Consider the following 13,747-nt stretch of genomic DNA (forward strand, 5'->3'; position numbering starts at 1 on the left):
ATGGCTCTCTCTCTGGGCTCCCCCCCTTCAGGGACACAGCACATCGGTATTGTGGGGGTCCTCCATAGGACTCTCCACCCCCCCATCCATCTGCTCCCCGGGACAGGTAACTATCCTGCGTTTCTGAAACTCTTTCCCTTCTTCCCCATCTATTCCTCCCTTCTCTTCCCATCTTAGTTAGCAACTGGGTTAGGCAGATTAAGGGACCCCTAAAATCCTTCCCTACAACCTATCCTTTTCTGATTCCTTCTTGCATGCACCAAATACACGGCATATCCAACCACCATAAAGCTAGGTGCACCGGATCCAAGTACTAGGAACCAAGACTTACCATTTTCCATGTGCATTATGTATACCTGTGTTTTTGTAATAAAAATATAATCTTTGATTGAAAGTGATCTTTCTCCCAGTCTCCTCTTTAAGCTAAACAAGGAATTTCTTTGCATTACGCTGTCTTGTTATCCAGCCTGTGATCCTGAAGTTTCCAAAAGGGTAATATAATAATTCCCCTTAAAACATAACAGCCCTTTTTGGTTACAGGAGGGGAGCCCACATTCTCCAATGGCCCTACTAATAAATGACCCTCTTCCAAACTCCTGTGGTACACCAGCAGACCATTCATGGCACACCCGTGTGCCACGGCACAGTGGTTGAAAATGGCTGATATAGATCAATGGAGTGCAGAACAGATTGTTTTCTTTACCTCTTTATGATCCACATTCGAAAAGTCCATTCCATTTACTTCAACTATTTGATCACCCACCTAAAGGCAAGCAATCAAGAAAATAAATAAAAATAAATGAGGTTGTAAGTGATACCCTCTCTTTTTTAGACTGCAGTCCTTGAGCAACTTGTTATGGAATACTAACCCATCAATTTACCAGGATTAAACTATGGTTCTGCATGTGGTCTCCAAGTCTTGGCCTCACACAGTTTCTCTGCCCTTTGTCACACAGAAGAAGAAAGGATTCTACTTCAAATTCTGACTTCAAACAAGCAGGATGAATTCTGACATCCAAAACCAGCAAATCTTAGCTTGTTCTGGACAGAGCTGAAAACAAGCCAGAAAACTCTTGAGTTTTATTTGAAACCCGTTTTGGAAGCAAAATTGTTTCCCCTTCCACATGGAAAGGGGAGGGAAGAGTGTGTGAGTCTTGGAACATCACACAGAACTTTGGTTTAAAATCCTGATTCTTCATTATATGTGAACTGATTGCTTTTGATTCCTGTGATCATTGTCAGTGAGAACTGATTTCAAACAGAAACTATTCTATTCCAAAAGGGTTTATATACAGTCTTACTCACCTCTAATCCTACTTCTGCAGACAGAGAATGTGGTTTAACGTTGCTGATGAAAATACCTGGTTTTTGTGTAGGACCACTGGAAATACTAGAATAAACAACAAAAAGAAATGACATATTATTGTATATCAAAATATTAATAAATTATCTTCATTAAAATCTTGACACATACATTGACACAAGCTCTTTACTTTCTTCTATATTAGTTTCAGATTAATGGAATACACTGGAGTAGATGCATTGCTGGTGCACCTCACCTACAGCCTAATCCAGGGGTGCTCACACTTTTTTGGCTCAAGAGCTACTTTGAAACCCAGCAAGGCCCGGAGATCTACCAGAGTTTTTTTTAAATCCCATTATAGTCAGTGGGGCTTACTCCTGTGTAAATGTGAACAGAATTGCAACCTCAGAGCCCAACCCTATGGTGTCTACTCAGAAGTAAGTCCCATGCTAGTCAATGGGGACTACTCTCCGGTAAGTGTGGATAGGAGCATTAGAGCAGGGGTGCTCAAACTTTCAACTTTAGGGATCCTGGACCTTTAAAATTGTGTAGGAGAGAATTTCAGCAGGTGCAGCTTGTCATCTGTGGGATGACAAGTTGCACCTGCTGAAATTCTCTCTTCTATACACTTGTTAAAGGTCCAGCACCCCTAAAGTTGAAAGTTTGAGCATCCCTGCTTTACAGCCCAATTTTTTGCATGTCCCCTCAGAAGCAAGCTCCATGCTAGTCAATGGGGCTTACTCCCGGGTAAGTGTGGAGAGGATTGCAGCTTGTGTGCCCAAGCCTAAGCCTGTCTCCTCAGAAGTAAGTTCCATGCTAGTCAATGGGGCTTACTCCCGGGTAAGTGAGGAGAGGACCGCAGCCTTGGGCACCTGCATCTCTCAATTGCTGCTGAACTTCCCCAGCCTGAGGCTGCCACCACCCTGCATCAGCAGCACTTCTGAGTGGCCCCAAGCAACTCCTCCAGACAGTCCAGGGCTGCTCCCGAGCCCTTCTGGAGATGCTCCTCAGGTTCTCCAAGGCACAACCGAAGTTCTGCTCCGAGCCTTCCCTGCAAAGTCAAGCCCAACCCTTGTTTAGCTCCACTACAGTTACCTGGATGTAAGAACCATTGACTATAATGGGACTTACTTCTGAGTAGACAGGCATAGGATTGATCCTATGCACATTTACCTGGGAGTAAGCACCATTGCCTATTATGGAATTTAATTCAGGATAGAACAAGCATAGGACTGTGTTGTAGGGCTGCAATCCTACCCATACTTTCATGGGAGCAAGTCCCATTGATTATAAGGAGATGTACTTCTGAGTAGACATGCATGGGATTGGGCTCCAAAGCCCATTTTATCAGATGCATAAAGTGTCTGCATTTAGCAAACAGATGCACAGGGGAATACAAAGAAAAAGTTATAGGGGGGGAAAAGCAATTAACAGTACAGTTTTCTGCATGTTTACTCAGAAGTAAATCTGTGTTCAAAGGATTCACCTCCAGGGAAGTGTGAAGTGATGGTACAAAACAACCTTGCAGTTCCATTGGGACTGAATTGACTATGTGGCTCAGTTTTAGTTCCACAAAGCCAGAGCCCCATCCTATGCATGTCTACCCAGAAGTAAGCCCCGTTAGAGCCAGTGGGGCTTCCTCCCAGGGAAGTGTGGACAAGCTTGCAGCCTCAGAGCCCCATCCTAGGCATGTCTACTCAGAAGAAAGTGCCATTAGAGCCAACAGGGCTTACTCCCGTGTAAGTGGCTAGCACTGCAGCCCCAGCCAGGCTCCTTCCCACACATACCTCGTGTCATCGGTGAAGAAGCGCGCCTGAAGCTGAGCCATCGCAAGAGCCCGAGCTGGTGATGTGAAGGGCAGAAATCTGCAGCCTGCCTGCCACCCCCGAAGCAACCTCGCCGCTCCCACGTGGCCCGGTTGGGAGAGGTCTAGCTAGAGCTCTACAATCAATTAGCGAGGGCTGTCCTGCAAAGTCAAGCTCAACCCTTTAGCAGCTAAAGGCAAAATGAGTCGATTGCAGAGCCCTTAGTCTATAGACTAGAGTAGACTAAGGGCTCTGCGATCGACTCATTTTGCCTCGCGATCGACTGGTAGATCGGGATCGACGTGTTGAGCACCCCTGGCCTAATCCTATCCCCCTTCTCTGCTCTTGGAACTAGCATTTTGGCAGTGGGACATGATTTACAGCCATCAGAAATGGCCTGGAGCTGCATACAACCAACCCACCACCAGAGAGGCCAAACCAGCTCCACATACAGTGGCAAGAGACAGAGCTCCTGACAAACCACATAGGTTGGGAGTTGAGGTGGAATGGGTGGGCAAAATAGGGAGGAATGGGGGCATGATGGAGGTGGGAGTGAATTTATTTATTTTATTTATACAGGTATTTATATACCGCCTTTCTTTGGTCGTCAGATTTCTCCTCAGACTTTAATCCAAGGCGGTTTACATAGGCAGGCTGTTCTAAACCCCCGTAGGGATTTTTACAATTGAATAGTTCTAGTCTTCCATAGATCTCCTCATTCCAGCTGGATTCCTTCCCAGTCTGGCCTCTCTCTGGCCCTTCGCCTTCCATGCTCCACTTGACGGCAACTCCTCTCTGCCACCTAGGGTCAACTCATCAGTATATCAGTGTGTCGTCAGTTCTCAGGTACTTCCGGTTGTTTCGAATTGGCAGCCTCAGATCTTCAGGCATACAAGGTGGCAGCTCTACCAACTGAGCCAGACCTCCTGCCTGGCACCCAACACAGATGGCTTGTGCCAGATGCTATCCCCTTTGATAACAGCTGGCACACTCCCTTTTTCTCCTTGGACTTAGGTCAACTAAGGAGCTGGTGTAGGTCCAAGGAGACCAGTTGCCAGTTGAGGGGCTTATGGGGAGGAAAGGAAAAATATGTTCCCTTACCTCTCCTAACCTTCCAAATCCCCCCCCCCGCCCCGCAGGATACAGTGTAATCCTTCTTAGGGCGGCTGTATCACTTGGGGGGGGGGAATGGATAGGATTGGGTGGCTAATCACTTAATGCCATAGATCTTACCAACTTGCTAGTGTCAACATTCTGCCATACTTATCAACTTGCTAGTTCCAACATTCTAGCATAGTCCTGGCTGTTGACCAATTAGATGTGTCAAAAATCACAAACAATTATCAGCATGCCAACAAAGAACACTGACAGGAATTCTTTTGCCCAAGCCTTTTCCAGAATAATATACAGGTTCATTGTAGAAAATGGAACTATTTTAGTCAATATGAGAAGAGAATATAGTTCATGAATGTTGTGGTGACCATGCTAATCTTCACTTCTCTTTGCTTTGCAAAATAAGGGATACAAGATCTTGGTGTTTTTACCATTCCCTTCTTTGGTTTTGAAAGCTGATTTAGAGCCCTATCCTAAGAGCTTTAGCGCCGGCAGTACAATAATATATTACACTAATATCGCTAATACACTACACCAGTGGTTCTCACACATTTAGCAACGGGGCCCACTTTTTAGAATGAGAATCTTTCAGGACCCACCAGAAGTGATTGTCATGACCGAAAGTGACATCAAGCAGGAAAATTTTTTACAATCCTACCCACACTTACCCAGGAGTAAGTCCCATTGACTATCATTGTTAAAAGAATATACATAGTAGCTTGTTAAAAGTACTGGTCTGTAACATTTCCCCAAATGCAGTCACATATCATGGTAGCATCAAATCTAATACATAAAAAATGAAATATTGAAATGAATGGGACCCACCTGAAATTGGCTTGCAACCCACTAGTGGGTCACAACCCACAGTTTGAGAAACACTGCACTACACTAATACCTCTGGTGCTGAGTGTTGCAAAGGTGCCGTAAGGCACATTTACAGCACCCAGGAAGGAGGGAGCGCTGGTGCTGGGCAAGCGCTGGGCCTCAGCACCAGGTGGACAGCCACCACCAGTAAGTAGCATTGCCAGGTGGTGGTGCAGCTTTTCAGAGCAGGATAGGCGTTCCAGGGTGGGCGGAGGGGAGTGCCCAGGAGAGGGGCAGCACTGGCAGAGGCCTCCTCTGCTAGATCCTATCCACTGCGCTGGGCTGCAAAATCCAACACGGGGCTTCTCTCGTCTGTGCTGGCAAAATAGCTGGTGCAGTTGCGAGTAGCCCCTTCGCTGGGCCTGGAACTTTCCTTGGGGGAAGGGAACAAAAGTGCCCTTCCCCTGAGGAGACCTCTGGTAGCCTCCTTGGCCCTGATGGATGCAGCTGTAGCCATTTTGGTATCACTGCACATGACAGTGCCAGGGAGCTTAGGATTGGACTGTTAATGGCTATTGTTGCTGCTATTTTGTTTTATTATATTTATAACTGTTTTAATTGCTGTTGTAAACCACCCTGAGTCTTACTTGGAGAAAGTTGGGATATAACTTTTTAAAACAAACAAACAAACAAACAAACAAACAAACAAACAAACAAACAAACAAACAAACAAACAAACAAACCACCCCTAGTCTATAATTGTCCTGTATCAGGCTCCGGTGCCAAAAGAGTTCTGCTGTTGACCCATAAGTGGGATCTGGATTGGTTTCAAAACATTTGTATCAACATTTTTACACTGCACATGACCTGACAAAAGTTAAGCATTTTGAAATCAAGCTGATTTCAGTGGATGTGTAAAGCAAGTGCTTAACTCTGCACTAAAATCAATGAGATGTAAAAGTGCTTAACTGTGGCTGGATCAGGCTATTCATGTTTTCCAGACAACGAAATGACTGATAGGAAATGAGGACTAGGATAAATGATGGCTCACCTGCACCCCATGCCCCTTGTACCAATCAAGCTAATGAACACCTTTTTTTCTTTATTATTTTTTGTTCCATATGATGCAAGTCCTGCCACACTGCCTTTACCTTCCTGCAGTGAAAAAGAAAAGGTGTTAGAGTTTCTGAAATTTTGCTGTTCACTGACTACCATTAATTAAGTACATTCATTTCTTTGACCATGGAAATTTATCTAAAGTTTCACTATGCATCAGAAAAATAATAAAATACAGACAGTTCCAGACTTGTGTACGGGTGCGGTTCTGAACATTTGTCAGAAGCCAGAACAGGTCTTTCATGCAGATGCAAAAGCACAAGGTCAGACAGATGTGATTGTGTGAAAGTGCTGATGATGTGGTTGTTTGGCCAGCTCTTGCTGGGTCAGTGGTTTTGCACCTACATGAAAGCACAAGACTGGGCAGACTGCATCAGCACGAAAGTGCCAACATAGCCTCCATAATTTGGGACTTCTGTAAATTGGATGTCCTTAAATGAGGGACTATCCATATTGTGAAATTAGGTAATGGGATTATTGTGACTATTAACTGACAAGTATCTTTCTTATATGCAGAGTTGTGGCTGGCAAAACACTGAAGCCCCCAAGAATTGTGGATCACAATCTTCTTAAATGGAAGACTGAAAGAGAAACATCCCTAGCAGAACAGAAACCTCCATTAGAAAGTTGGTAAAAGTCAGACAGTTGGAGCTGAGGGTGATCTGACCGAAAGATAAGGAAGACTAGAATGAAGCGACTGGGTGACAGCAGGCTAGGAGTCTAGGGTGCAGAACTGCTGGGGAATTATGATTTATTATAGCTTCAAAGGCGTATTTTGCTATCTGCATCTAATGCTCATCCTATATATTTGTAAACAAAGCAAATATTACAGAGATAACATAAAATTTCAATTCTTTCTCCTCCCCAGGAAACCAGATTCCAGGTAGCGCTATACCCCTGAAACCTCTCACCACTCAGAAAAGTTGGACAAAAGCATATAATGCTATTTTTGATCTGTTTATATATACTGAACATTATGTACATTAACAGCCATTAGTAAACAATGGGGTTCTGAGAAGTGATCCTTGTAAAAGACTGCCATGATAGATTTCACTCAGTGCTGTAATAAATCATCAAATTAATCTATAATCTTATTGTTCCTGGCATTCTAGTTGGTAATATGTTGAAACTGAAAACAGTCCCTTAAAGCATGGAAATTACAGGTCCAGCCTATTTATACACGGATTTTTTATACATGGATTTGACTCAACATGAATGGCCCCTGCAAATGAGAAAGAATGTGCTGATCCCTGGAGAAGGGGAAAAATGCATCCCTTTAAAATCAGTTTTAAAAACTGAACAGTCCTTTAACAACAGCCTCCTTAATGAGAGAGAGAGAGAGAGAGAGGGCAGCAGGCTAACAATCCATCAATCCTTCTCTCTCCTTTGGACCCCTCCCTTTGCCCAGCACTTGAAAGAAAGGGATCATTTTGCATTGGTAAAGGGAGGGGCTGAGTGAAGTGCTGATGGATTGTCTTCTTAATGACTCTTATCTTAGAGTCAAAAGGTCAGCAAGGCTGTTTTTCAATCACTGGAGCAAAGAAAATTTGTTTTTTAAATTGATTTGCTAAAGTGCTTTGTTTTTTTATCCACATGAGTGCTTGGAAAGGAACTCATGCGAATAATTAGTCTCAACCTGTATTCTGACACTAAATGACCACTTTCAGGATTGCATTTAATGCTGGGGAACCAATCCGTTTCTAAAAACTATGATTGTTTAATGCTTCCAAAGCCTTTCATTTTTGTATTTACTGAATGAATGTACCTTATCAATACGGTGATAACGTGCTCCCTGATACAGTATCCAAACAAACAAAGATGAAATATTGCAAACATGACTCATAATTCTAAATGTCCCTGCCTGAGCAAATAGGTTCAATTTTCTGAACAGCAACATTACGTTCAAATCACACCCACATGATTGCTGTCATTCAGTCATAACTAGCAGTGGTGTGAAGACAAGTCAATCACCAAGGATAATACATGCACTAAGCCCTAGTGGGCCACAGCTTGGTAGCAGCAGGGTATATGCATTTAGTACCATGTAAAATTTCTGATAGTTTTAGTTAAAGTTTTAATTATTCGGATAATTTGGAAAGATAATAAGGGAAAGAATCTGAGATGTGAGGTTTTGGAAGATTGATGACAGTCATCACCTGTGTGATTTGTTAAATTTATGTAGCATGTTTGTATGCCATATTTTCTCTAGTGAGTTCATGGTAACATATATAAAACACACTATTTTATCCACAGAACAACCCTGTAAAGTAAGTTAGGCTAATTGTCTGAAATGAGTGCCATGGCTGACTGGGATTCAAACTCCAATCTCTCCAGTCTAACCCTCAATTCATATACTGTAGAGCAATACCTTGACTTCCATCCATTTGACTTTACTCTTTCAGTTGTTTTCAGTTATAACCACATTTCAAATTTCATTCATGTGCTTACCTCTTTCGTATGATTTCATCCAACCTTCCACAATATTCATCAACTTTCTTGTGTATATTTTTCTTTATTTCTGTGTATTTACATTTTGTACACATTCACATGTGTTATATACTTATTTAAGTTTTTTTGCTGGCCAAAATATGTTTGTAAGCTAAATAAGCCTTACATAGGCATCCTTCAGTCTCAGAAGACTATGGTATCACGCTGTGAATGGTGGTTAGTGTCCTCTCCAGTGCACGAAGCCTGGGTAAAGTAGATATGGAGGATAGACTGTTACCCATGCAGCAAACCCCCCATCTCCATGTCACTGAAATGGTTCAATGGAAAGGCAGAAGCCAATACGGTTGGTTCCAGCGGCATTGCAGGAGTTGTCAGAGCGTGACTGTATACAGCCGCGAACTGCCTCAGGGACTCCGGCTCTGGATTTTGCCTCGAGGTTGACTCCTGAAGCCTTTTCCATAACTGGATGTAGCCACAAGGCAGTGGAGGTTTGGGATCAGAGTTTTCCTTCTCTCAGATGAGCTGCCTTTTCAGGCTAACGAGTCCCATCTACCCGGTGGCTGTTTAATCGCCTCTTACAACAAGTACAGCCAAACTGAGGGCCTATTCTTATCCCCCAGCCCCCATGGGGTAAGAATAAGCCTAGAATAAGCCTATGCTGTGACATTCATAATTTTTCACTTTCATCTTACACTCTGGTCCCTAACAAAAGTGCCACATATTGCTGTGCTGTACTGCACTGGCTTTGACTCAGAATGAAACATATTCTAATATCTCAAATGTCTGGGAAATACACAGTGCACATACACATTACTTCCATTTTTAATAGGTCTCTTAATATGCAGCTAAGAGGTTTATCCAATGCTCAATAAACTGTATTATAAATAGATGCAAATACAGTATTCTTCTGATAATGACCATACTTTTCAAAATGACATTTCAGTGCAACAAAACATAGTTTCTTAAAGCCAAATTATGTCTCACCCCGGGATCTGATACAAACTGGTCTACAAATTGCCACTTGAGAGGTTCATCCGGAGAACTAGAGACAAATGAAAGCCTTTACTTATAAAGCCATTACTTACAAACAATGCAAATACAAATGCACTATTCTTTATATTCCATAGCAGAGGTCCAGTTAGCAAGAGCTGATTTAGAGCCCAATCTTCCCCTTGCCGCCTCATGGTGGTGAGGCTCCTATGACAGTGCTGACTGCCATAAAGCAGTCAGTGCCTGTTTCAAAAAGTGTTCTGACAGTGCGTGAGTTAGTGCACTCCTGGGAGCGCCAGTGGGAAGGCCTGCATCTTCCCGCCTCTGCCACTGCTAACATCCCTGCTCACTGGAGCATTTATTGATGAGAGTGATGGGAGGGGGTGGTAGAAGGACATTACAGAGGTGGGGTGGATCTGTCATGGAAGGCCAGTGCTGGATTTAATCCCCTCTAGCAGCAGTTCCCCTCCCCCCTCTCTCTTCTCAGACTTGCACCAGCAAAATTGCCAGCACAGGTCTGAGGAGACTCATCATAGGTTGGGAGGCTTATGCAGGGTTAAGCAGATTTACAATCCTTTTCCCCTGCTAAAGCCTCCTCCCCCATCCAGGGGATGCAGCCCTTGCCAGTTTGGTGTCGCTGCAGTGGTGGTGGGGGGAAGAAGAAGGATTGGGCTGTTGCAGCCCAATTCTAACCAACCTTCCAGAACCAGTACAGGCTCAATGCAGCCCCAAGGTAAGGGAAAAAACTTTCTCTTACTTCCCTTACACTGAGGGGGACTCTGCTCCCCTCCATTGCAGAATGCAGCATGCACCCTGTTCCTTAGGACCGTCAAAAGTTGGCTAGGATTGGGCTGTTATTTGTTGTGGAATGGCTGAGAACTGTAAACGATTATCTGTCCATTGGCTGGCAGGTGATTTTAATGAGCTTTGAACAACCTTCATTTTGTACCAAAAGAACAACCCAAAAGACTGAGATGTACTCAGATGTACTTGATTATCTCAAAAGACTGAGATGAACAATATGAATTATGTCCTATATAGATCAAGTAATTTGTGTTTACAGTCTTTCCCAACAAGTATATCAGCATGCAAATTAGGTTGGCTGGACTTTGTCACAAACCATTTTTAAGAAAGCACTTTAGGAACCTAAAGGGTTTTTAAGCTATTTCTGCCCAACGTTGCAAATACGCAATAGGGATCAAATGTGTACACCTGTGTGCTGGGCAGAAATGGTTTAAAAAAACTCAGGTAACCTGGGACACTGAAAGTTACCTTATACTCAGCCAAACCACTGGAGTTTTTCAGAATTTTAGACAGGTAATTTCTCTATCCTGCCTTCTAGGCACTGAACTTGGGAACTTTAACATGTGCTTTACCACAAGATACAGCCTTACTTGTCTATAGTGCATGACTACAGTCCAGCACAGAGTAGTTCTATCAAATGTGCTTAAGACCAGAGGTGTAACTAGAAGACCTGACAGCCAGAGCAGTGATGTCATGATGTCATGTGACATTGCGATGTCACTTCCAGTTTCTCCTCAGAGGAGAAGGCACTGTCAGCTTTGCCCCCACTTGGTGTACCGTCAGGGGCAGGTGCCCCTCAGGCTCCACCCTAGTTACACCTCTGCTTAAGCCATTTCTGCCCAACATAGTATATACGCAGCAGGGATCAAATGTGTACAAATGTGTATAGGCAAAAATAGGTTAAGACCATTTATATAATGTGTGCCTGTATTGAATTGTGGCTTATGACATGTCCAGTTTTCAGGTGTTTCCTCATTTCTCTATCAGGAGAATGAAATATAATTTACAAAGTAAATCAACAATGAGACTGCAATGTAGACTTGCAAATATAAAACAAACCAAGAAAGGACAGTTCCCTACTAGGCATTCCAAGCTGTGATATTTGCAGGATCCATAAAGGTGCAGAGGTTTCAGAAGTGCAAAGATGATCAAGTAGAGAAAGCTGAAAGGTACTCTGAAAATTATGATATATAATCCATGTTGCATAGAAAAAATGCACTCAGGAAAAAAATGCATTATATTACCTTTTGACAGGTATCATGCCAACATCTGCAGTAAAAAAAGAAGTACAATATAAATTTATATCTTATCTAAACAGCAGTGAGTACAGGAACTGTAGCAAAATATCAAAACAATGTTTTACTCACGTCGCACTTTTATAGACACGGTTTTCTTTGTGCGAATAAGATTAATCACTTCTTCATGGGTGCATGAAGAAATGGAGTATCCATTTATTCGAACAATCTCATCTCCAACCTTAGTAAAAAGGGCAAATAAAAGGGCAAATAAATATCTATAGCATGTTTCAGAAGAAACGATCTGATTGTTCATCAGAGTGCGCCTGATGAAAATAATTAACAATATTCAGTTCAGTTTGAAAATGGTTGTTTTTTCTTTTCTTGTAGAAAATCAGGTTACCCCCATGGGAAATATAGAATAGGAAGCATTTGAAGGTAGTCCATGAAGAAACTGGTAAACCACATACAATACCTTGATTGCATTTGATGAACCTAAATATACCCTAATGCCTTGCTGAGTCTTATGTCTAATGAACACAATTCTTCCTCCTTGATCTAAGAACTGATATTGAAGCTGTTGCATGTGGATGACACATCAGCTGACACCTTGACATGGTATGACTCATTTTTTTTACAGGAAGTCAACAGAAATATACAGCATTCCGTGTCCTATAGTAACACTAAACAAAGACATTCTAATAATACAGACTTTTTTGTATAAATACATGATTTTTATAGAAATGGGTAGATAGAGAGCAATTCTTTTTCTAATTATATAATCCATTTGATGATTAGGAAAAAAAACACAACCTATATTGTTTACAGGATGCTAGCAATTTGACCATGAACCATATGCTTGAGCATTTCTGTATTTTTTTAACATTTGGTTTTTCTCATGGAACAGGCTCTTTCTTCTTAGTGACATCCACTTCCTGCTATTAAGCCACTTGCTAATATGCAGGGCATGGTTCAGTAGAATAAGACTCCGCAATTCCATCTGACTTGGAATAAAAACATTGCTATGCTCAGATTATATCTAGGATTTGTTGCAAACAGTTCAGCTTTATGTTTGATTAGTCTTATTCTTATATTTGGAAATTATGATTTATGTTTTGCTTTTGTGTTATGCTTCATTTTCAGCCAGTACTATGTGTGTGTGCAGTGGAGCATGTGAACAAAGGAGAGACCAACATACCAGGCCTAGTTAAAAGGGGCTATAACTTGACACTCAACAGCATGAAGATAGGAAGCTAAGCAGGTATGGGAGCAGTTCAAGGAGAAGTCAGAATGAGGCAAAGAAGGGTATATAGGTCTTCATGTGCAGCCTTTAACCAGCTTGTAGCAACATGGCTTAAATCTTTCTGCTTGCAAGACCCTACCAAGCTCTCCAGATACATTAACTAGTGATTAATCTAAGTCATCAGCAAACCAAACACAACATATTACAAGCTTGTAAGTCTCTGGTTCCCAACCTGTGGTCCATGGTGGTCAGCTAGACCCTGAGAAGTGGTCTGTGAAGTCTGAAACCAAAAAGATAGCTTTCTATCACTTCCAGAGTTTCGCCGAATGAGCACTCCCACATGGATCACCAGGGAGGGTGGAGAATGGACCACCCACAGCTGGCATTTGCAGCATTTCCCCAAATGAGCACTTTCCCATGGACCACCAGAGAAGGCAGAGATCAAACTGCCCACAGCTGCAGCCGGCAGCAAAATCCACTCTATAAATAATGCATTTACAATAATACATACAGAGGTCTAATAAATCTTATCTGTTAGAAATTTAATTGTATTTTTTTATGTGCAGGGGTGGGGCACTTGTATCTGGTCCATGATGATCCCAATTTTTGGCTTAATGATCTACACAGGCTCCTAAAGCTTGGGAACCACTGCTGTAAATGGAGACAATGGCTGGAAAGATTAGGTCTACATTACCTGAAGACCATGGGACACGGGCCATGAGTGTGATCTTGACAGAGCTGCAAAGAACACCCTTCTCTCAGTTTAAGTAGTATAGTCCAAAATATGCCCTATGCCATGAACTGGTTGAAATATTACAATTCCCATGAGGAGGATTATGAAAAGCCTGCTTAAAAGTCTTTTATCCCATGCAGGAGTCAATTACAC

The 13,747-nt window shown here is 42.5% G+C and overlaps 1 protein-coding gene across 1 annotated transcript in view; it reads right to left on the minus strand.

Moving 5' to 3' along the window:
* Window positions 1-13,747, minus strand: part of USH1C (USH1 protein network component harmonin) — a 78,629-nt gene that overhangs the window by 45,448 nt on the left and 19,434 nt on the right. The window contains exons 5-10 of the mRNA XM_066619390.1: window positions 11,751-11,859; window positions 11,628-11,652; window positions 9,574-9,631; window positions 6,077-6,180; window positions 1,306-1,390; window positions 704-763 (exon numbers count right to left, since the gene is read on the minus strand). Of these exons, the coding sequence (XP_066475487.1) occupies window positions 704-763; window positions 1,306-1,390; window positions 6,077-6,180; window positions 9,574-9,631; window positions 11,628-11,652; window positions 11,751-11,859 (441 nt within the window). The remainder of the gene's footprint in view (window positions 1-703; window positions 764-1,305; window positions 1,391-6,076; window positions 6,181-9,573; window positions 9,632-11,627; window positions 11,653-11,750; window positions 11,860-13,747) is intronic.

The sequence above is a fragment of the Tiliqua scincoides genome, chromosome 1 (genome assembly GCF_035046505.1).
Source record: "Tiliqua scincoides isolate rTilSci1 chromosome 1, rTilSci1.hap2, whole genome shotgun sequence".
NCBI lineage: Eukaryota > Metazoa > Chordata > Lepidosauria > Squamata > Scincidae > Tiliqua > Tiliqua scincoides.